This window comes from Sycon ciliatum, chromosome 12 (genome assembly GCF_964019385.1).
Source record: "Sycon ciliatum chromosome 12, ocSycCili1.1, whole genome shotgun sequence".
NCBI classification, from domain to species: Eukaryota; Metazoa; Porifera; class Calcarea; order Leucosolenida; family Sycettidae; genus Sycon; species Sycon ciliatum.
The window spans coordinates 9,484,855-9,508,761 of NC_088654.1; the positions used below are offsets into that span (position 1 = coordinate 9,484,855).

The 23,907-nt window shown below is 44.3% G+C and overlaps 1 protein-coding gene and 1 long non-coding RNA gene across 2 annotated transcripts in view; one reads left to right on the forward strand and one right to left on the reverse strand.

The window, feature by feature from the left end:
- LOC135828318 (uncharacterized) overlaps window positions 1–23,907 on the reverse strand; it is a 64,381-nt gene that overhangs the window by 37,639 nt on the left and 2,835 nt on the right. The window contains exons 2-4 of the mRNA XM_065340767.1: window positions 16,605–16,786; window positions 5,019–5,084; window positions 2,003–2,074 (exon numbers count right to left, since the gene is read on the reverse strand). Coding sequence (XP_065196839.1) covers window positions 2,003–2,074; window positions 5,019–5,084; window positions 16,605–16,786 — 320 coding nt within the window. The remainder of the gene's footprint in view (window positions 1–2,002; window positions 2,075–5,018; window positions 5,085–16,604; window positions 16,787–23,907) is intronic.
- Window positions 21,759–22,770, forward strand: LOC135828529 (uncharacterized). The gene is made up of 2 exons (XR_010555696.1): window positions 21,759–21,904; window positions 22,388–22,770. It is a non-coding gene; the product is annotated as an uncharacterized LOC135828529 (long non-coding RNA).

A 23,907-nucleotide genomic window follows, 5' to 3' on the forward strand; every position in this document is an offset into this window, starting at 1 on the left:
GTCGGCATCATCAGCTGCCTTGCCAATGAAAACGGTATTATTGCTGTGTTCATAGTAAAAAAACGCACTTGTAAAGTTCGTCCCCCCCCCCCCCCCTTCTGGAGCTCTCACTTTCCCAGAGACTTGACTTGCACATGCCATCCGGAGCACATGAGGAGTTTATCATACCTTCCACAGAGCACACCTGAAATAAAGCACCACTCCCTGGCCGCAGTGGTTCGGGGAATTCAAGCCTCGGCTGCGCTTGAATAGACTGAGGAAGATGGTACGGTTAGTTCATGAAGGGCATTACTAATAATAATTATAGTGCTCTGTAGGTCATAGTATCACCTGCGATACAAACTTACATTGGACGAGCATGCTTTTTCTTTCCTCCACTACACCGAGCATTTCGCTACGGACAAGCTCGCAGCCAGATAGGTTGCACGTATGCACGAAATAGTGTTATCTTGCGCTTCGTAACCCTGGCTAGCAGCTATCGCGCACTCCTAGCTACACCGAGATACTCTCTTTCGCACGATTCTCCATCACAGATACTCCTGGAGAGCATCAATAACACCACATTTCGGTTACCTAGATTCGCATTTCATGTGCCATACGGAACGTTTAGCACAGACCACACAAGGGAATTCGTTATCCGGATTTGAAGCTGTGTGAAGACGTACGTTTTATTTACATACATCCCAACTATAAAGCTGCCTTTTTGATTCTTTGGAAATTTTCATGGTTCTGTGGCTAATAGGAAAGCAGCATGGCCTGTTCGCTTCATGAACTGCTTGTTGCTCCCCATATGAGAGCTCGCTCTGTTCCTGCAGACTGGAATTCTCACTTGACTGACTCACGACTGCCTCTCAGAGCAAACGAGAAGTCCATCGAACCGGCCACTCGGCAAACCTCCAATAAATCACCACTGCCTGCTCAATACACAGTGTTTCGGGGAATTCACCTATGATGTAGACAAAGAGAGACAGATGCAGAGACAGAGAGAGACAGCGAGAGAGAGACAGAGTGAGACAGAGACAGACAGAGAGAGGTAGAGAGAGACAGAAAGAGAGACAGAGGTAGAGAGAGATAGAAAGAGAAAAGAGAGAGAGAAGTGAGAGAGAACAGGGGAAAGAAGAGAAGGAGAAAGAGAGAAAGGGGGAGGGAGATAGATAGCGATAGGAGAGAGAGGGAAAGATGTAAAAAGAGCGAAATAAACGGAGAAAGATTCTGAGAGAGAGAGAGAGAGCGAAGTTGATTTTGCTGTCTCAACTGGTGAGGGGTGAATTCCCTGCAACACTGTGTATTGACCAGGGAGTGGTGCTTTTTTGCAGGTTTTCCGAGTGGATGTTTCGATGGAATTCTCGTGTCCTCTGGATGGCAGTCATGAGTCAGCCAAGTGAGAATTCAAGTCGGCAGGAAAATCGTGAGCTCTCGTGTAGGAAGCAACACACAACTCCCAAAGTATCGCCGAAGTCGCACCAACCTCTTCCTCGCTTGATGAAGTCAAAATGAAATAACATCCCCTAGGCTCATATCATATATCCCGAGATTGGCGACGACAAATGAAAACAGAATTGATTGATTTGCCCAGCTAATGAAGTTGAGCAGAGCGACAAAGCTTTAAAATATTCGCGGGATCCGCGTCGGCATCGCTTGAATATTCGGAAACACCCAAACTAGCCTTCGCATCCGCAGGCCACCACTATGCCTGTTAACCTTAGTGGCGAATGCAGACCTCACAAGTGAGTCAGGGGAGAGGAGGTTAGTCTCTCAACCAATCGGGCGTGTAACGGCCCATAACCCTGTAAACTGCATCCTGTTATTCTCACTCCGAGCTGTGAGTACCCAGTTGACCGTGGGTGTCGGCGCAGTTCAACACGCGTAAAAAGTCTTTTACACGCTCCCTGCTACCAGCGCGGGTCTTGAACTCGGGACCTCATGATTCGCAGGCAGGCCTGCAAACCAATCGGCCATATGCGTTGGTCATAAAGCTTTACCTACATAATAACAAACTTACAGTTCTTCGAGCAAGATGTTCTTCGCCAGAAAATCGTCAGGGATTTCAGAAATCTTGTTCCTCCCTAGGTGCCTGTAGAAAATTGCATCCGTGGATAAGAAATGACCAAAATGAAGACTTGAAGGTAGAGTTTTGGAGTTCAGACAGAGAGGACGATACATATAAAGAGCATTGTGCAAGGGAGGCGATCGTCCTAAGACGAATGCTGTCGGACCTGTTTTTCTGTTTTGTTTTTTCGGCTGAGAGGTAAGCAAAAAACTAGTTGGAAGGTATTCCATTATTCGCTATCATTTGATCGTCACAGTCATACTTCAAGTATTAATCACAATTTCCTCAGTGGTCCATCACAGCCTACGTAATACTCACAAAATATATATCGAATTGTTCTCTTCATATCCTAAATTCCACGGTCTCTGGCAATCCGGAAATCAAATCCATTCCAACTCTCTGAAACGGATAACCCGACCACGTGACCTCTAGTGGTGCGCCACTCCACGTCCCACAGGTCTCGATCGTCGACTGCACGACGCACAACTACCAATCCAGTCTTCCACATCTCTCTTCATGCCATACCAGAAGAGCTTGGACTGAATCCGGTGATACGTCCTAGTCACGCCTAAGTGACCTAGATGATCATTGTACGCACTCAGCACCTGACTGCGTAACGCAACTGGCACCAAAATGTGAAACTTTGTGCCCCCTCCTGCGTTCTCTCTGTGCAAAACGTGACCTATCACGTCCTCTCGCACCACAAGACATCTCGGAAATAATGCCTCAGAGCCGGACTCACACCAATCAAGTCAGGCAAAGATGACCCGAAGCAGAGCCACTCACTCAGTCGTGTCAATTCATGATCACGTTGCTGAGCATCAGCCCACTCAGCTGATGTCCAGTTTCGGCGCCGCACAAAGGGAGGAGGAAGATCACTCTGGACCGACTCAGCATTCTCCACTGAGCTCCTTTCGCCTGATACCACAGCGATCACCTCATCAGGGACTGTGGTGCCACACCTCTGATCCTGCACTTATCGAGACAAGCCATCAGCATTGACATGGACTTTACCTTTCCGATAACGCACCTCGTAATCGAAATCACTCAGAAACTCAAGCCACCACGCCACGATCGCACTTGGTTCTTTGAAACGGTTCAAGTATTTTAGTGCCTGATGGTCTGTGCGCACGACAAACCTTCGACCCAGCAAATAGCATCTGAAATGCCTAAATACCGACACTAGTCCGAGGAGTTTACTCTTCGTCAAGGCATAATTCCTCTCGGCAGAGTTTAACCCTCTGCTTGCATACGCAATAGGTCGCTCTCGACCATCTGACCTGGTCTGGGACAAAACAGCTCCCGAACCATGACCACTTACGTCCACATCTTGCGTCCACCTCGACCACAAATGAGGGCGCATCGGTCTCAAACCTCGGATACGCCAAAGTGGGTGCTGAAGACATCTTCTGCTTCAGCAATTGAAATGCGATCTCACACTCGCCATCCCATGAAAACCTCTGATTTTGCCTCGTCAGCTTCTCCAGCGAGAAATCGATGTAAAATTCTTCACAAACCGTCGATAGTAACCACAGAAACCCATAAAAGAACGCACCTCCCCCACGTTCTTTGGGCACCGCCACTCTGACACGGTCTCAATCTTACCCGGATCGGTGCGCACACCATCCTTCGGGACAACATGACCCAAAAAAATTGACTTCTGCCCTCAACAGATGGCATTTCGAGGGTTTCAACCGAAAACCAGCCTCCAGTAGTCTTTGGAACACTGCTTCCAGTCGTTCGAAGTGTTCGTCAAACGTCTTGGAGAACACGATAATGTCATCGAGGTATACCAGGCACATCTGCCACTGCAAACCTCGCAAAACGGCACACCTCAGCCGTTGAAATGAGCTCGGGCCATTGCACACACCAAATGGCATCACATTGAACTCAAATTGCACAGCAGGCTCATAAACTGGACCATCACCGTTAGTCCTAATCTCGTGTTTCAACACGTCTGTCCGACCCAGCTCGGACATGTTCATAGAGAATACACATCTGTACTGCTCGACCAAGGTTCTGAGCCTAGCCAACTGCTCGGCCTCAACCACAGGCTGCTCGCTGTCGCCTATATCAGGTGGGGAGCATGTCTCTCAGTTACCCTCCTGACAGCGACAGCCATCAGGCATCGTATCACGACCACGCTGGTCAACGTCGGCGTCGTGTACTGCCTCATCATCCCTCATCGCGCAATGCTGTGACCGACCATCGTCATTACCACCACCGGTTTCAAGCAGCCTCTTCTCGCCTGAAGAGCGCTTCCCTGCGCGGGGACCACCATCGGGGTTCCCCACTCGCAGTACAGACCACAAATCCTGGTTAGCTCCGCAGCTACACCAGTCATTCGCCTCGTCCAACTCTTCACTATCGTCCACCACAGTTGCAACTGCACACAGCTTGCCAATCTGCGCTCTCTTGGGCAGAGTGACTTGTTCCGCCGTGCAATTCATCAATCGCACGGGAACACGATTCTCTTGTGGCCGCACAACACACTTTGCCACCAAGAGACCAGGGTCGCTCGCAGTCCCACAATCTGGTTCCGTGAGCCCCAACTCTGGCATCCCATCGAATGCAAGAGTGTCGACCACAGCCGCCACGGTCATCTCGTGGTGTGGTGGGAGAACAATCTTCTCCTGCAAGCGGAGCATCTGGACCACCCCTAATTCAACTCAGCATCGTGCGTTTTCAGATCCTCGAGGGCAATAATATGCCATAAGGCCCTCGAAACTATGCGATGACATAATCATACTTATTATCCCCAATACGAATATCATTTCCGTAGTGCATGCAACCTAGAGAACAACTTAGAACAGAGGAAACAGCACTTCGTCTGTAAAGGGTTTTCATTCCTAAAGTAGTTTGCGCTACCACTACCTCAAAGCACGTCTGCATGTTCAAAAAATGAGTTTAATGTTTGCCTTTTTGGGGTCTGCTAATGCAAGCGAGAGAGATATTATTTGATACTTACAACCTTTTTAGGCCGGTATAATTACCCATGGGTCGAAGACGAGCTATGTTGTTACTGGATACCTCACTGGCATTGGAATATACGAAATCAAACACACACACACATGTACATGGAGCTCAGTTAGTTCAAACAGTCGATGAAAACGTAAAGAGTGGTACAGACTAGCGAAAGTGATAGGTTTTACAATACTTTTACAGCCGCTTCAGCGATGTGAAAAACTTCAGAACACATCTTTAGCCTATGAGGAGGTTTTTTTCAGCTCGATGAAATGGCTTGAAAAACATTGCGAAACAACTCGATACATCTTGATGCAAGACGAAATACGCAAGGAAACAATAACGTTATGAACAAGTTTTCTTGCAACACCCATCAGCAATCCCGTTATTCTTACGGACATTGGAACAAAAAGCGAACTATTATAGAAAATTCGGATGGTGAGCCAATTCGTTGACTCAGTGTAAGATTTGGTTACGTTGCTGGGCAGTTAGTCATAACTCGTAACATGTTGTCCTCCTTTTCTCCATTATTATAGAAAATTAATGTCGGCGTGGAGACAAAAATCTAATATCGATGAAAGGAAAGTGAGCGAACTCATACCGCGAGAATAATGGAACAATATTTTAGGATTTGAAAGCCCTTTCCTTCAAATTAGACAATAATTGTTACGGTATAAGAAAAGGGTAACGGAGCTGGGTGATCGGACATCGTCCATCCAGCGTCATTTGTCGGATAGTGCTAATTGTCGTAAGTTGTATAGTGATGATATCCTTTCGATTCTAACTCGTGGAAGGTCTAAGTTGCATCTTGCTGTGTTAGAAGCCCTGTAGTAGTAGTAGTAGTAGAATTTATTATTTTACTAGGGAACTCCCACAGGCGTTGCCTTTTTACTGGGAACCCTAGGAATGACTTGGTGCTTGTGACAAATGCAGAAAGTGGCTTAGCTTGACGACATCCAGGTGGAAGCATGTTCCATCTGTCTGCTGCCAAAAATGAAATAGCATTCAGGCCGTAACGAGACATAGCTCTGGGTAGGTTCAGAGCAGCTGAAGCTTGACCGCGGGTAGCAGCATTTGTGCGGCATGATGCAGAGCGGGGGTAAATATCGTGCTTAAAAGAGGACTGGTGCAACGAGATAGACACCTAAAAACAAACACAAACAGTTTCAAGTTTACACGGCGAGAGAAAGTATACAGGTTATATTTGGTGAGAATGAAATCGATAGAAGTATACTGATCATGGCCAAACACTCGCTTTAGGCACCTATTGCTGGTTGACTCAAGTTTGTCTCTGAGTTTAGCAGACAAGCAGTGAACATAACATGTGCTGGCATAGTCCAAGGTACTCTGGACAACCTGTATATTCGTCAATTAGATCCAGCACAATGTGTACGGAAAGATAATGTGTTATCGTTGCCGGCTTTTGGTGTCACACCTCGCGAAAGTGTGACACGTATTTCCTGATGTGTTCAACGTGTTCTATTATTATTATTATTATTATTATTATTATTATTATTATTATTATTATTATTATTATTATTATTATTATTATTATTATTATTATTATTATTATTATTATTATTATTATTATTATTATTATTATTATTATTATTCAACGCAATAAATAGAGTAAGCTGCGCACTCAGTACAAACACCATAAGCAAAACTTGTTTTCATGTAAATAAAGAAGCTTGTTCCTAAACGTTTTCGTCGCCATCTCATCAGAGGATTACTGGCAAATCAACAAAAGCTCTTAACTCAATATATATACGCACAATGCAAGTAATAATTTAGACCCTAACTAGCGCGATAAAATGAGAGCTGAAAGAACATTACACCATTCAACGATATCAGGTGACAACAGATGCGATAAATTCACCACTAGAAAGTTACCATGCAACCACAAACGAGAACTACTGATCTAAATTCACAAACAATTTCAACGTAAACAAATTCTTTTTCTGCCTACACAAAACCGGCTTAGTGGTAAAAATGTAAATAGACTCCAATACACGCAAATACCTTTGACTACGTGAACGAGACCAAACAGAAAAGCAATCATCAGCATAACTAGAACGACAATCACTATTCTGAACAAGATGGTTGGCGATAGAAGATTCATACACCCTAACAACGCTACTAGAACCAGTACATACTTTGGAATTACGTGACAATGTAACCGACCTGACATTCCTTGCCGCTACTGCCAATCCAGACGAGGCCGATGTAGATGTCAGTACCAAAGGCACGTCCGTTACTGGCACCGCCTGCTGCGATGATGCTCCCTTTGACGTTCCAATGGCTGTTGATGTTGATGAAGAGGAGGAGGGAGATGAGGAAGACGCTGACGACGACGATGATGACAACGACGGAGACGATAAAGACTCTGCTAACCTCGCCCTAGAGCGAGTCACTGGTCCCGTAGACACACCATCCGGTGGTTTCTTCGGTGGCCGGCCACGCTTTTTGCCACCGGAGGTGGACACACCGGATGACGGTACCAAGGAAGTCAAAGAAGACTTACGCTAGTTAGGGTCTAAATTATTACTTGCATTGTGCGTATATATATTGAGTTAAGAGCTTTTGTTGATTTGCCAGTAATCCTCTGATGAGATGGCGACGAAAACGTTTAGAAACAAGCTTCTTTATTTACATAAAAACAAGTTTTGCTTATGGTGTTTGTACTGAGTGCGCAGCTTACTCTATTTATTGCGTTGATTACATTTTTATCTCCACGGAAGCATTTTAATTATTATTATTATTATTATTATTATTCAAACAGTAGTTTGGAGGCGGTGGGAAAAACAGTTTCGTAATACGTATTCGCATGCAACGACGCAAATCCACACAATTCAGTAGACACTTTTTCTATCAAACGTTTTCTTTCCCTTCTCTTCAGGATAGTACAGGGAATGTTGGAAATTAGAAAAACACATAACTATATAGAGAATGAAAGAAAGAAAAAGTCAACACTTCAACATAGGTGTTAAAAATGATTAAAGTGTTACAAACTCAAAAACAAACAGCTGCAAGTTGTAGACAAACACGTTGAACACATCAGGGAACACTTGTCACACTTTCACGAGGTGTGACACCAAACAACTGCAACGATAACACATTCTCCTTCTGTACACATAGTTCTGGATCTAGTTTACGAATATACAGAGCTTCTAACACAGCAAGATGTAACTTAGACCTTCCACGAGTCAAAATCGAAAAGATATCATCACTATACAACTTACGACAACTAGCACTGCCTGACAAATGACGCTTGATGGACGATGTCCGATCACTTAGCTCTGTCACCTTCGACGCCTGCCGTTGTTCTCTTCCGTTAGGCTTGTTTGGTTGGTTGCTCCGGTCCACACCTCCAACGTCCGTTGATTTCATGTCCGTTTTTGTTGATTTCATGGCCGTTTTCGTGTCACTTCTTGGTCTTCCTCGTTTCCTCTTGTTGATCGTTGTTGTCACTTCCATTATCGACGTATTCAGATCCCCAGTACTCCGTCTGTTCACCTTGCTTCTGGTAACTCTTCCGGTGTCTATGAGCTCCAGTGTCACATTGGGTGGTTTTCGAGACGGTCTCCCTCGCTTCCTCACGCTTGTCTGAGATGGGCCAAGCTCCCCGCCCGTCGAGGCGGAGGCGCGCATGCGTACATCTACACTGGACGCAGACAAAGGCGTTCCAGTATCGGACTGCACAGCACATTTTGGAGGACGGCCACGAAGAGGACGAGTACCACGAGCGTCAACAGGGACAAGACCTAACGGCACATGTTGACGGATGCGTGCTCCCAGGTGTTGAAGGGTTCTACCTACGTACCGATCTTCACATTCTCGGCACTGAAAAAAATAGATAAGGTTGCTTCTACTAAGGGTAGGTAGAACGTCCTTCTTCACACTGAACGCACGCGTCGTTCCAAATACTAAATACAATTTCACGCACGGGTAAGACGAACAGACAATGTTGCGCACCTCCTTCTCGACGCGCGCAGAACCAGCACCCACCCAGGGTAAGCGTAGTACCACGGGGCACCTGTCCGGTCCAAATGGTTTCGGATCCTGTGTGATTGGTTTGTTATTAATAAGTTTTGTTAGTAGTGACGAGTAGTTGACGCTCGTGGTACTCGTCCTCGTCGTGGCCGTCCTCCAAAATGTGCTGTGCAGTCCGATACTGGAACGCCTTTGTCTGCGTCCAGTGTAGATGTACGCATGCGCGCCTCCGCCTCGACGGGCGGGGAGCTTGGCCCATCTCAGACAAGCGTGAGGAAGCGAGGGAGACCGTCTCGAAAACCACCCAATGTGACACTGGAGCTCATAGACACCGGAAGAGTTACCAGAAGCAAGGTGAACAGACGGAGTACTGGGGATCTGAATACGTCGATAATGGAAGTGACAACAACGATCAACAAGAGGAAACGAGGAAGACCAAGAAGTGACACGAAAACGGCCATGAAATCAACGGACGTTGGAGGTGTGGACCGGAGCAACCAACCAAACAAGCCTAACGGAAGAGAACAACGGCAGGCGTCGAAGGTGACAGAGCTAAGTGATCGGACATCGTCCATCAAGCGTCATTTGTCGGGCAGTGCTAGTTGTCGTAAGTTGTATAGTGATGATATCTTTTCGATTTTGACTCGTGGAAGGTCTAAGTTACATCTTGCTGTGTTAGAAGCTCTGTATATTCGTAAACTAGATCCAGAACTATGTGTACAGAAGGAGAATGTGTTATCGTTGCAGTTGTTTGGTGTCACACCTCGTGAAAGTGTGACAACTTTTCCCTGATGTGTTCAACGTGTTTGTCTACAACTTGCAGCTGTTTGTTTTTGAGTTTGTAACACTTTAATCATTTTTAACACCTATGTTGAAGTGTTGACTTTTTCTTTCTTTCATTCTCTATATAGTTATGTGTTTTTCTAATTTCCAACATTCCCTGTACTATCCTGAAGAGAAGGGAAAGAAAACGTTTGATAGAAAAAGTGTCTACTGAATTGTGTGGATTTGCGTCGTTGCATGCGAATACGTATTATTATTATTATTATTATTATTATTATTATTATTATTATCAAATTTTTGATAGGGCAATCTCCACAGGCCTAAGGCCTTCTTACAGGGTACCCTAGAAATGAAAGTACTGAATTACGGAATAGGTTTTCTACAACTTTCAGCCCTTGTTTTTTTGTATTATTTTGAAACACTTTAATCATTTTTAAAACTCGGATACTGAGCCAATAAGTATAAGATAGAAGAAATCACATGTCAGTTTTATGCCCTGGTATCGCACTTTCTGACTGCTTATTATCTTGTTAAAGTCGTGGACAGTTGCTTCATAACTCGTTTCCATGTGATCTTTAATCATTAATTCCATAACCTACATGTACATGGTATGTTGAAGTGTTGACTTTTTTTATTAATTTCTTGTTTGCAAACTCTATTGTTATGTGTTTCTCCAAATTTCCAACATTCCCTGCATTATCCTGAACAGAAGGGGAAGAAAGCGATTGATAGAATGAACTGTCTACTTGATTGTGTGGATTTGCGTCTTTGCATGCGACGGTATGTTGGACTCAGTAGAGCGTCCAGCCCTATATGATGTCCAACCCCTATATAGAGTCCATTGGTCCAAAATCCACTGTACAGAGTCGAAACTTGGAATCAACTGTGAGCTCAAAGTTTAGATGGACATCACTCCCTGCATAGAGTCCAGCCAATTGGCTTCACCCCTATATAGAGTCCATGGTCCAAAAAATTTTTTTTTGTTTAACGCACCCTTACGTTTATAATACCAGAAAAAATAATAATATGTAGCGCAAAATAAAGAGAAGGAAAATAATAACCGGTCAAGCGCTAAATACAAACAGAAGAAAAAGAAATCATAAGCCAATACGCGCTAAACTGCGCTTAAATTATAATGAAGGGAGAAAAACTGGAATCCGCGGAAATTATAACATACAAAATGATACAGAGAAAAGCGGAAACAGACAGGTTGTCTACAGATGTCCAAAATCAACTGTACGGAGTCCAAACTTTGAAATCAACTATAAAGAGTCTTTATGTGGACAACACTCCCTGTATAAAGTCCAGCCAATTAGGCATCCCCTATCCAGAGTTCGAAATTAGACATAGGATCTGCTGTAAGCAGTGAATATTAACCAGAAAACGGCCTCTACCTTTAATCCTTTACATCATTCACTTCTCAAGATAAAAATAAGTATTGAGGCGCCACTGCAGCCACTTCGTTACATGAAAACCCTACAAACACCATCCTCAAATCAAGTGGTCTCATCGCAGACGCTGCAAATTACAATATCTCAATTATGTAGTGTTGCCAAATTATTGTGCACGCACACACACATGCACACACCCACACAACGCCAAGAAAATACCTAGAAAAAAACCAAGAATCGAAAGATAATAATGGAGAGCCAAGGATTAATTATTTGTTTTCAAATTATTGTGCGCGCTTACACACACACACACAAACTTATACAACGCCAAGAAAACACCAAGAAAAGAGTAGAGACACAATACACACGCAACTCCAACAGCCTTGCAAACGTCCACCCATTTACACGTAAAGTCAAGAGGGATAACAAATAATTATACGAAACGAATGCATACGTGGGCAGCTGCACGCACGTTTACATACATGTAGTAGTGTAAGAGAGTAACATAGTGCAGTAGTCAGCATAGTACTACCACATGCTGAGAGTGCAATAGCAAGCTTCACCATTGCTCATGGCCATGCAAATGTTTAGCAGCACTCAGTTCCGCAAGCTTCTGAAGATCAGCACACCTGCAACAAAATAAAATAATAGCACAATGACATGCTTATTACCGTAATGATGCATGGGAGCACACAACTACCAAGTTCTCAACGAATGTGATGCTCAATGAAAATCCATCCACTCAAAGACCTGTGAGCAGGTGACGGTGGGGACAATAATCTATTAGTAATACGAGGAATAAAATCGTTTGTGCACACTCAAGACGCACAGACACACCACCAGACATGTAGTGTACACAGTGTTTCACTTCACTGTAACTAACTTGAAATGAGATGATTTGAACAATCTGTACAGCGTTGCCGTCAGTCAGTCTTCCCCAAGATGGAAATGCAATGATTTGTTGTCACGAGGCAGTTTCGCTGACACAATTAGTCCATGGGCCAAACCTGAAAAAAGGCCTCCTAGAAAAATCTCGTTCCGACTTTTGGGCACCGCAATTTTATTGGCCACGTCTACTCTAGATACCTTACTGACCAGGATTCCAGTTGTTGTCACTTTGACCATTGTTTTGTATGCATGCATGCATGTATACCTACATGTATGTAGGTATACATGCATGCACTCCTGCATAGATCGATGTGCCTTTACGTGCAATGCACGCATCGAGTGTAGCTTGCACTGTTTGCATGCATGCATATCAGCTGTTCGATCCAGGTTTGAGAACTGATCGCGTGACACCGACACTGACAGGTCACCCAGTTTGTTGCAATTATTTTATTGTTGAGTCATCTCCACGTCCTTCCATTTCTGGATTTTTTCTTGCTTTCCGTTTCCCCATTATTCCAAAGGATGCTGTGTACATGCTGTGTACATGCTGTGTAGTTCTGACATTGGTGTGTACTGGGCTACTGTCTGTACGTCTTGAGGTAATATTTAATTTGAAGTGAATCTTTGCAAGTCTGTGGGCAAGTAGCAATAAAGCGTCGTGATGAGGAGTTGGAGCCCTTCACCCAGATACTGATGTGGAGCATTGCGTGAAATAATTAGGAACAAATGAAGCTGTTGCTGTAGATAATTAAGCTGAGCGCAGGGAGCCTTGTGGAAGTGATGTTTCGCCTGGAGATGGAGGCTTTCGCGTCGCCCCCGCACACGCTCTTCTCTAGCTGCTCCCGTCGTAACCTTAGCTCCCAGCACGAAGAGCTGCACATTTGGGGAAAGGTGAAACGGCAGCAATCATACCGGTAGAACGCAGTCCGATCAACAAGCAAGTATGAATACATGCTTCTGCCAAGTTCTTGCAAGCACCAAATATGAGAAAAGACGAAATGACCAAGTTGCCATTGGCCGATCTCTCGTCTCATCATACGCAGTATAACTATTATCGCAATCTGTACGAGAGCTTCAACGCTGGAACGGTGTACTGCAACAAATGCCTCAGTATGGGCTTGACTACTTTGAGGATGAAATCATCTTCGTTAGGCCGATACGACTCTTGAATCTGAGTGTGTCTATGCAGCGATGCATTGTAACTCATTTGTAAGCACTTTCTTCGCCTTTTCATCAACTCGCCAGCCATCACGACGAGGGGAGGAGGATATAGAGGAGGATTAAGCACTTACAATCGGCGATGCAACTCAGGCTACAGAGACAGATGACAGTGTCACACTAGTCCAAAGTTGCACCGTCAGACCTGCTCGCTTGGGGAAGATTAGTTTTCATGTGCGGCTGTACTGCAGTGCAGCCCCGAAGCACATTACTCATGCCGCAATTGTTGCTTTGCACCATGTGTTTCAAAGTTCAAAACTTTATACCAGTATCAGTATGGTGAACCACCTTGGCCACGGTGCTGCATGCATACAGATTTAGAGCTCAAAACTGCGTTGGCTGGATGCCAAGCCAATAATCAGCAAGCAACTGCAGCGTCTCTTCCCATGGGATTCGTGATCGGCGATGATCTGTGCGAAGAAACATAATTGGGAGAAGTCACAACCCTCTGTGCAAATGGCATACTTGTGCAGCCATCTCAACGTGCACATGTTCACAACTCAGCAGTGTCTCCTGCAGCTGTGTCAGCCTTCATTCCATCAAGGCGAAAGCGCTCAACTGTTGTACAATGTACCTACCAATGTCTTCCCAGTTTTTATCCTACTGTCGTGATCCGCTCCACCTGCTTTCCCTGCAACCAATTATGTGGACAGGATTCAGGGGCATAGCTGGTCCCCCTTTTAGGGGATGCATGGCCGCATTCAATGTATGTGTAGGCTGGCTGGTCCATGTCTTTCATGGTCATAACGTTTCATGCTGAACCAAGGTCGAAATTGTTAGGGAGGTGCACGTGCCCCCCTGACCTATGCCAGCGACGCGCCTTCATCCGCACACAATGTTCACCATCACTCTAAACTGCTTCATTTCATCTGGATAATGCCACACATTGGTGTTATGAAGGAGATGTCATAAGCCAGAGTTATGCTGATGAAGCCACAACGGTCAGCATGGTCTTCTTGGATCACACGGTCTTTCAACTCTGGTCTGCCAGTGTATGTACTTTATTAGCAATACATGTACAGGTATGTCCAGACTGGTATGTTTTTGTGTTGTTGATCATTCTTTATGGGTTGTCTATCTGGTTTGCAGCGACTTGTGCAGACGTTCAGTGTTATGTTTCTTTCTGTGGACAATCTGCAACCAATATACAATGCGCAATGCGGCGGCATATTCTGAATATTCTGTACGTTGCATGGATCCGTCTGAGACATTATTAGATCAGACAAAGTGATCAGAAAAGTGGCTGCTTCATGCTGCAGCCAGTCATGTTCTGATGAAATGGCATGCAATGATTCCTTTATACTTCAAAATAGTTATTGTGTACGGTCTCATGCTATTGACAGACTGTATTGCACATGTACATGTAGTGCATGTACATGTGCATGTACATGTATGGTGCAGTTTGCTCAGTTTTGAGTTTTTCAAGTTCAAATCATGTTTTTAGCCTTCCAGTGAGATCCAGGAAGGAAACATTCTGTTTACATGATCCTCGAGAAAAGTTATATTGCCAAAAAAACCATTACAATTAGACAGAAAGTCCATTTTAGGTTCCGGTTACCATAGCAGCCAGCGCTGAATTTAGTTTTACTCCCAGTGCAACCCTTGGAAAAAATCAGGAATGACAACAAGTGGTTTTTCAATGTATGCCAGCCCATCTATCGGCTGGGTGAAAAAAATTGCGGTGCCCTCTTCCTCGGAACGAAAATTCACATTTTTGCCACTTGGCCCACAAACTAAATGTCATGTTTGTTACATCAAAACGGTTACTTCATGGAATACGAGTACATGTATTAGCTTGAGAAGCTTTTTCTTGTCATCGGCATTCAAGAAATCCTCCTCCTACTACTACTAGTACACTGGCACTGCGTTTGTGGATCCCATTGTACTCGACAGCATACTAGAGCCTAGTAGAGGAAGAGTGTCGTGGAGTTCACATAATTATCACAGGGATAAAAATACATGTCTCATGAAATAAAATAATAATTGATGATAGCTAGACGAGACGATCGTATACGATTGATGCAAAGTCCTTGCAGTCCTTGAGGACTATTACGAAGTGGTTGATTACCTTTAGGGCATTCATTCAAGCAACATCAAAGAAACGCGATACGCTCCTTGAAAATGGAAAAAAATTCAAGCATAACGACAGAACAGCAGACCAATCGAAACGAGTAAAGGCTTCCTTACCTCAGTAATCGTCCTGCCATGTAGTTGGACAGCCTTTTGACACGGTGGTACAGGCAGCTCTTGTCCAGTCAAGCAGGGTATCCTTGTGGCGTCGAACGAAAGAGAGTGTCAGTGTATCTGACTCGTCAGATTGGAACTGTGCTGAACTTTCCTCGAAATTCGTTGTCCACTTTCTGCCTTCATCCCTCGCTCTGATGAAACCGTTCAAACGTCTTACTGGCAGCAATGGCCAGCCAAACAGGGGATCCTTGTGGCGTCGAACGAAAGAGAGTGTCAGTGTACCTGACTCGTCAGATTTGAACTGTGCTGAACTTTTGCCGTTCTGCAATTTCTGCTTTCATCCCGCGCACTGATGAAACGTCTTCAGACTCGGAGAACCACAAGACGCTTTCCAGATTTGATTTTGAACGTCTCCTTATCCTCCTTGGTTACCTCGAGCCAGATTACTGTCAGCAACCGCACAGCACTCAGTCAGCAGAACTGGCAGCCATGGCTGAAGTGAAGAAAGGAATGCGCTGCCACGAGGCAAGCAAAACTGAAAAGGTGGTTGTTCTCTTTCGGGCACAACACACAGGACGGCGTGACTGGATAAACTGGACTCCTGGACCGTGAATAGGGGACTTGTAGAAAAAGTGTACTCCTTATAGGGGATTGCGCGGCAGGATGAAGCTGATCAAAACAGAGTGGACTCCTGGACTCTGTATAGTGGATTTTGGACCATATACCAATGGACTCTATATAGGGTGCTGGACATCATAATTATAGTGCATGGACTTTATACTGAGTCCTACATTGCGAAAGTATAGGAAACAGCTGAAAGCGGTTCGTAGGCATAGGATCGTCATACCTGTAATTCAATCAATGCGGCTACTTTATCGACTGCATCATTGTGTTGCAAAATATTTCTATCATTTCGAATAACGTTCATGATGAGCAAGGAAAAAAGCATAGCGTAGGACCCTGAGCTTTCAAGCTCTCTCGTTGTATCTTTAAAGGACGTTTGCAGCGAAAGGATCGTGTTCGAGATTCTCTAAAATTGAGGAAATCGGACCATAATCAGAGTTTCATCAATCGGGACTAGCTAGAAGATGATTGACATTTCAGATATGATGTGTCTGGATAGAACTTACATCTTAGTTACGGTACTTGGAATGTCCGTAGGAAGCTCCATAAGAGCCTTCATAGTGCAGACGAATTCCGTGGCGGTACACACACAATCTGTCAAGGAAGTGCAATCCGTAGCCCGCACTGATGCGCTGATATCTGCCAAGATGATGATGATCATCAACAATCGTCTCCCCATTGTCATGATCTGAAACATATTCAGTGATCAGTTACATAACCCACAGTCGAAGGTACATGACTGATGAAATAGAACAGTGAGCTGTGGATCTCATTAATTTACCATGTTGCATTCCATCCGATCACAGATTGAAGTTAGTTTACAACGTTTTTGTCACCTAGTAGTTTTCATGCTGTCTTTTTTTCAGGTTGACTGGCGAGGAGACAACAATTTTAGTATCGCACCAAAGAGGACTACAAATGTTAGCTGAAGTAATATCGAGGTGCTTTTCTAAGTCAAGCCATGGAAACAATGCGAAAACAACACATAGAAGTAGAAGGAAAGAGAAATATATGTAGGAAGAAAGAACGATGGAAAACATTTGTTGCCGCTTCGGCCAAGCCATTTGATTGTGCCTTTCATTTTTTATTCTCACATTGTTTTTTGCTAATAGTAATACACACGTGCAATTTTAGTTCTCATACCCTTGCTTTTGTGCACGCTTTCGTCATTCACACCTTGATATTTCTAGTGCTGTCATTAGGGTCCAGGGGATAATGCTCCAATAATGTTCGTATAATGCTAATCATAATACTCCAAAACTACCTTGTAATGCTGATTTTAAGCTGTTTTAAAATGCTTCAACATGGGCTATAATGCTCTTGGTTTCGAACACAAAGGCTTCCAGGAAAGGATGCATTTAGTCGATCTGACTTTGAAGCTGCTACAATATCTCTCACGAGCTCCACCACTTCTTAGCACTATAAGGCGTGATCGCGTCTCCATTGGCTGCTCTCCATTGCAGCTTTGATGCAGGGCTGTGGCTGAATAGTGGATGTATCAGATCTTTTCCCTTGCTTATCTATGTAGTGAGAGGTGAAACCATTATTGCTGGTGATCATTTGGATGCTGGAAGCTTATCATGGGAAGTTGTATTCCTGCCTGCAGACAAGCAGTTACTGCTTCCACTCTGTAAAGAATGTCTTCATCTGAAACAGCGCACGTGAGGCCAGTTCCTGAGAGACGATCTCAGATCGAGATCCTTCCCATTTCCGGACATCTTGAAAACATGTCAACAGAAGTTACTTTGCCGTTCCACATCCTGTGCTTGCGCTGTCTTCTTCTCCTGGGGTTGCGTGGAGACAAATAGTTGGGAACAAATTGCATAATACTCTTCTTTTCTGATAGCACTTGACTGTAGGCCTTGTAATGCAAGCATTACAATTGTCCACGGCGATCTGTACGTTCTTTCACCAGGAAAGTGAGACACGCGCTGCTGAGCCCTCAATTCAACTTGGTACTGCGTCCCTGAGAAATTCTAGTTCTTTTCGAGCCTGCTGAGCTGGACTCGGCAAAGGAAGTTATTTGGAACAAGCTCTTTCTGTTTATAGCCGCTCCTTCATCCAGGTCCAAATTTATCAACGGATCAGTTTTTACTTCAGTATCGCTATAGATGCTATGGCCAGAGCCTATGGCAGAACAGGGAAACTTCTCTTCGTCTGTTTGATATTCACTTCGCGTACGTCTAGTATCCTCCATGGCTCTGCATGATTTCAAAGGCTGCGTTTACACGACAACAATTGAAAACGATTTGCGTTTACACGACAACGAAGTACGACCTAAACGGAACGAAATCGTTGCGTTTACTACGATTGTTTACACGACAACGCCCGAAAACGATACATAAACCGAACGAAAGCGGCAGCGGATAATGCCGGCATTATATTCATACCTGCTACAGGTGTTACGTGTCTACAAAATCACAAAGTCAAGTGCCGGTACAAATTACAATACATGGCGTTGCACCTCATGGCTTTAGCCGATTGTTTCCAAAAACCTGAGATTTCACGACAATATCCACTATGAAACTCGTTAGGCCGCTCAAACCTCACATAATGCTCGTCTTGTTCCTTTCTAATGCTCCATAATGCTCTGATGCTCGGATAGTCTCATAATGCCGAATATAATGCCTGCTAGGGTCCGGCGGATTCTGCTGGCAGAAAAATTGGCAGAATTCGGTACTTTTTCTGGTAAGGTTCATGCATGTTTGGTATGTGGATAAAGAAATGGAGCAGAATTCGAGGAATTGCCCGCCATAAGGTTTGTATGGTTCTGCCAATTTCACTGCTTTTCGAGCAGAATCTGCCACCGTTTCGAGCAGAATCCGCCGGTCCCTAAGGGTCCAGCATTATCCGCTGGACCCTAGCTGTCATTGCGTACTCCGTACCTTACCTTGCTATTTCATTTTTTTATTTGTTCTTTAGTACAACGGTGATTTCTGGTGAGTATTGTACGAAAAATAGTTCGAACTTTACATTTTTCCCATTGTTCATTTTCCAACGGGTATTTCTCTTTCGTTCTATTATTGTTTTCGCATTGTTCACAAACTAAACTAGATTTTAAACAGTCAGACTTGCACAATCTAGCAGAAAACTGACAAGGAGTACAGAGACATTCCACAGGATGAACGTCATGATACAGCTTGAGCACTGGTCGATAGCGCTAACCCATGGCCTTTCCCTATGGAGCAGTGCTCAACCTCTCTCATGCCGTGAAATTTCCCAGTACTCCTTGTCAGTTTTGTGCTAGATTGTGCACGTCTGACTGTTCAAAATGTGGTTTAATTGGTAAACTAGATCGCATAACTTTTGCCCACATTTTTCCATGTGACAATTTTTAATGACTCGCCATCTGAGTTCTTTGAAAGAATGCACAACTGAAGAGCCGGCATGAGCAATACGGCGAGACGATCGTCATGTGACACTGTACAATGTCATGTTATTGAAATTGGTTCCTGACTTGACCTCTGTGTTTCCTCGAACAAATTGATTGATGCCCCCTATACCTGTGCCCTGTAGATGCTGAAGACAAGCGAAATCTTCTGTTTTTTTCTGTTCTCTTTCTGTTGTACCCGATCTCCCTCTGATGTACCGCTGACTCTACGCTGAAGATCTAAGCATTTTAATTCTCATTCTCATTATAATTTTCATATTCGCTTTCATGTTACTGGGGTCTATGCCCGTTTGAATTTGCGAATCAAAATAAATACAAACAAACAAACAAACAATGCATGCAACCTCTTCAGGAAATTAGAGGCCACATGCCTCGTACATGTACTGCTCCTTTCTCTCCGAAACTCAACACTTGCAAGCCAGACACCAAAGAAAGAAACAGTCATCAGTCACGCCACTGGGACTCGAACCAGGGACCTTGCTATTCGCGAGCAATGCTCTAACCAACTGAGCTACAGTATGACTCTTATCCACAGTGATGGCAAATCTATCCTTCTTCGATCAATCAATACCTGGCTTGCATCATACTGGCCACTCACGCCAATCAAGAGGGCCCTCGGCCATTCGCTTGATATCATAGGGAGCGCATCAAACTACATGTATGTCCACTGGGAGCAAACACAAACTGCAATTTAAATTGCAACCCCTTCATAATTCACTTAAGTTAAGTAAACCTAGACATTTTTAATCAAGTACTTTCGTGGCTCATTTTTCTTCAATTATTCTTCTCTACATGTACTTGTACATTACACCTTGTAGTAGAATTAATCATTTTGAAGGGGACGACCCTATAGCAGTTGCCGTCTTGTGTTACGGGGAACCCTGAATGCTCTTTACGGAGCGAAACAAGAGCGAATAGATGTAAACTTGACAGCACGAGACAGCAGTGGTGTCTTCAACTTCATTCTGCCGAGTCAAGCTGCGTATGAAGACATCCAAGAAAATGATTGCCTGATGAGTCCAGCGGGGACGAAACGTACATGGCAATCCAGCTATGTCGTTGCTGTGTCATCTTCTATGTGCCATGCGCTACTTGATGTACCAGCCTGCTCTATCGGATACCGCCAACCATGCATCGACTAGGCGCCAGGCGCGAACTGATGGTGGTGGTGGTGGTGGTGGTGGTGAGAAGGATAGTTCTGAGCCAGAACTTTGCAGCTTAGAGAGCGTGTGTGGGCAGGTGTGTGTGTTACCGCCATATTGCCAGGTGTGTCTGTATCACCATTATTTATCAACACGAGAGAATTCAACCCATCATCGCCGAGGAAAGAACATACTTCTTGAAGTATTAGGGTTTTTAAGTCACCGTCATTATCATTAATTTCGCTTCTGCTTTTGTAGCAGTTGAGCACTCCCATGTGGGGTAGTGCCTTTGCTGTTTGCGTTATGCAGAGCCCAGTGACTAGTCAGTTTGAGCACTCTGGCGAGGTACGTTCGGGCTTTGTTTAAATCTGGAAAATTTATTTTCATTGCTATCAGGTTCGGCCTAATTTTCTCTGTTCTGCGCTGATGAGTCCACAAAGGACGAAACAGGTCTGTCCGTATAATTGAGTAATCATTAATTCATCCATAAATTTTCAAAATTCTGTGAGAGCCAGCCATTGGCTGGTGGGAAAGCATCATTGCCTCTTCGCTTGGTGGAGTAAAATAAAGAATGCCGTACACGTAGTAATTTATTACGGTAAGACACGGCGCTGAAATGGCACCGAGCTGAAGTGCCTCGCGCTAAGGCGGTCGCGCTGAAGTGCACCGCGTTAAAGGGAAACTGAACGCCAAAAATAAGTATGGCTTATCCGAAGGAGAATTGGGCACTGATTCCGATGAGCTATGTCTCGAGCCGATCAGAGAAGAGGAACTGTGTCAAATTTCATAAATAACACCTCCCATATTTGGAAATTGGCCTTGATGACGTGCGTACTGCTTAGCTGTCACCATGCTGTGCATGTTCAGCAGTGTAATTGAATGGAAGAAAACAATTACTTTGGTGTTTTGCAGCTCTGTTTCGTTCCCTGACGGTAACCAAATCTAGATGTAGGAATCTGTTGAGCAGGAGAGTGACACATGTCTTCCCGAAGGCTGTCCAGGCTGCAGTGGTGATGAAGAAGACACGATCATCACCCCGAGATCGATCGTAGCGAATTGGAAAACTCATGGTGAATTTGCTTCCACTCCAAGGCAATGTCGAGGTATGAAGGGTGCTTTTACTGCCTTCCAAAGTGAAGAGGAGATGAACATGGCTTTGCATAGCTGTTGTTCTATGCCAACTTACCTACTCTTGCTGGTACCGTAGTGGCATATTGCAAATTTCGTGGACGAACAACTCTAGTCACTAGTGGCTAGTGAGCAACACTAACAGGTGAGATTTTTCAATTCGACAAAAATTGTTTTTGTTTGAGAACTGACAGTGGCAGTCATTAGACTCAGTAGGTGTCTCTCTGCTGCTTCTTTCCCTTCATCGGTAGGGTTGTGCTTGAAGTAAAAATAAATAGAAAATGTGGAACGAAAATCTGATCATGTAATTCGAATTTGAACTTCAAAGTATGTGTACATCAAATCACAAAAATGACTGTCAAGGTGGTGCTGTGCATTGAAAAAGACTGGGAGCTGGCAGCAATGGAAAGGGTAGAAACGAAACCAGTAATGCAGAGTGTTCATAAGGTAGAGGGAGATGAAAACGGGAGAGGAGTAGGGAGCACTTCAGTTTGAAGTAGTGTCAATAGACAGCATCGTGTTGCATACGTTGTGAACATTGTGTGAATCTAATAATTGTCACGAAATTTATATCCAAAATTATTATCCCCTGAGTAGTATTATGGTGTTCTCCTGTGTTTACATGCAGAGCCTTGACGTTGCTGGACGAGCGACAATATAAATTACATAAACATGTAGCTCGTGATGTGGGATGACTGCCGTATCGCATTGCCAACGCAAACCCATCCTGTGTCAGTGCAACCATCCAGCAACTTGAACTCCCCGGACCAGATGCCGCTGCAGCTGAACACCATGCCGATGGAAAGCCAGGAGTTGATAGCGAAGCATTCTGGTCTGCACAGTACAAGGCAAAGAACAATTATGAATTATAATGCATTGTAATCTTTCCCGCACTTCTTTGTAAAAACAAACAAACAGTGCCATTATCACAACACTTGATCAAGCATCTTGATGGAGGTATTTTCCATTGTGCTGGCTCAGCATCTGCACCAGGAAGACCATGTACACTTACACATATCTTGTGTGTGTGTGTTCGTGCGTGTGTGTGTATCTGTATGTGCACACGTGTGTGTTGGGGGGGGGGGCACGCACATGTGTATGGGTAGGAGTGTGTGGGGGGGGGGGGGGTACACGCACATGTGTATGGATGTGTGCGCTGCTTGCGTGTGTCTGTGGGATGGGGTGGGGTGCACGCACATGTGTACATGTGTGTGTGTGCAATACAGCATGTGTGTATGTGTTCGTTAAACACAGGGTGTACTCCTGATTACATAAACTTCGTGATCATTGTGATTTCATGTGCTTTGAAGTTGAACTTCACAATACATGTACTGATGCTTGATTAGATTTATGTTCCACATGTTCTATTTATTTTATTTTACTTCAAGCACTTGTACTATTCAAGCACAACCCTACCAATGAAGGGAAAGAAGCAGCAAAGACACCTACTGAGTCTAATGACTGCCACTGTCAGTTCTCAAACAAAAACAATTTTTGTCGAATTGAAAAATCTCACCTGTTAGTGTTGCTCACTAGCCACTAGTGACTAGAGTTGTTCGTCCACGAAATTTGCAATATGCCACTACGGTACCAGCAAGAGTAGGTAAGTTGGCATAGAACAACAGCTATGCAAAGCCATGTTCATCTCCTCTTCACTTTGGAAGGCAGTACAAGCACCCTTCATACCTCGACATTGCCTTGGAGTGGAAGCAAATTCACCATGAGTTTTCCAATTCGCTACGATCGATCTCGGGGTGATGATCGTGTCTTCTTCATCACCACTGCAGCCTGGACAGCCTTCGGGAAGACATGTGTCACTCTCCTGCTCAACAGATTCCTACATCTAGATTTGGTTACCGTCAGGGAACGAAACAGAGCTGCAAAACACCAAAGTAATTGTTTTCTTCCATTCAATTACACTGCTGAACATGCACAGCATGGTGACAGCTAAGCAGTACGCACGTCATCAAGGCCAATTTCCAAATATGGGAGGTGTTATTTATGAAATTTGACACAGTTCCTCTTCTCTGATCGGCTCGAGACATAGCTCATCGGAATCAGTGCCCAATTCTCCTTAGGATAAGCCATACTTATTTTTGGCGTTCAGTTTCCCTTTAACCTGTTCAGCACGAAGGACGTAATAATACG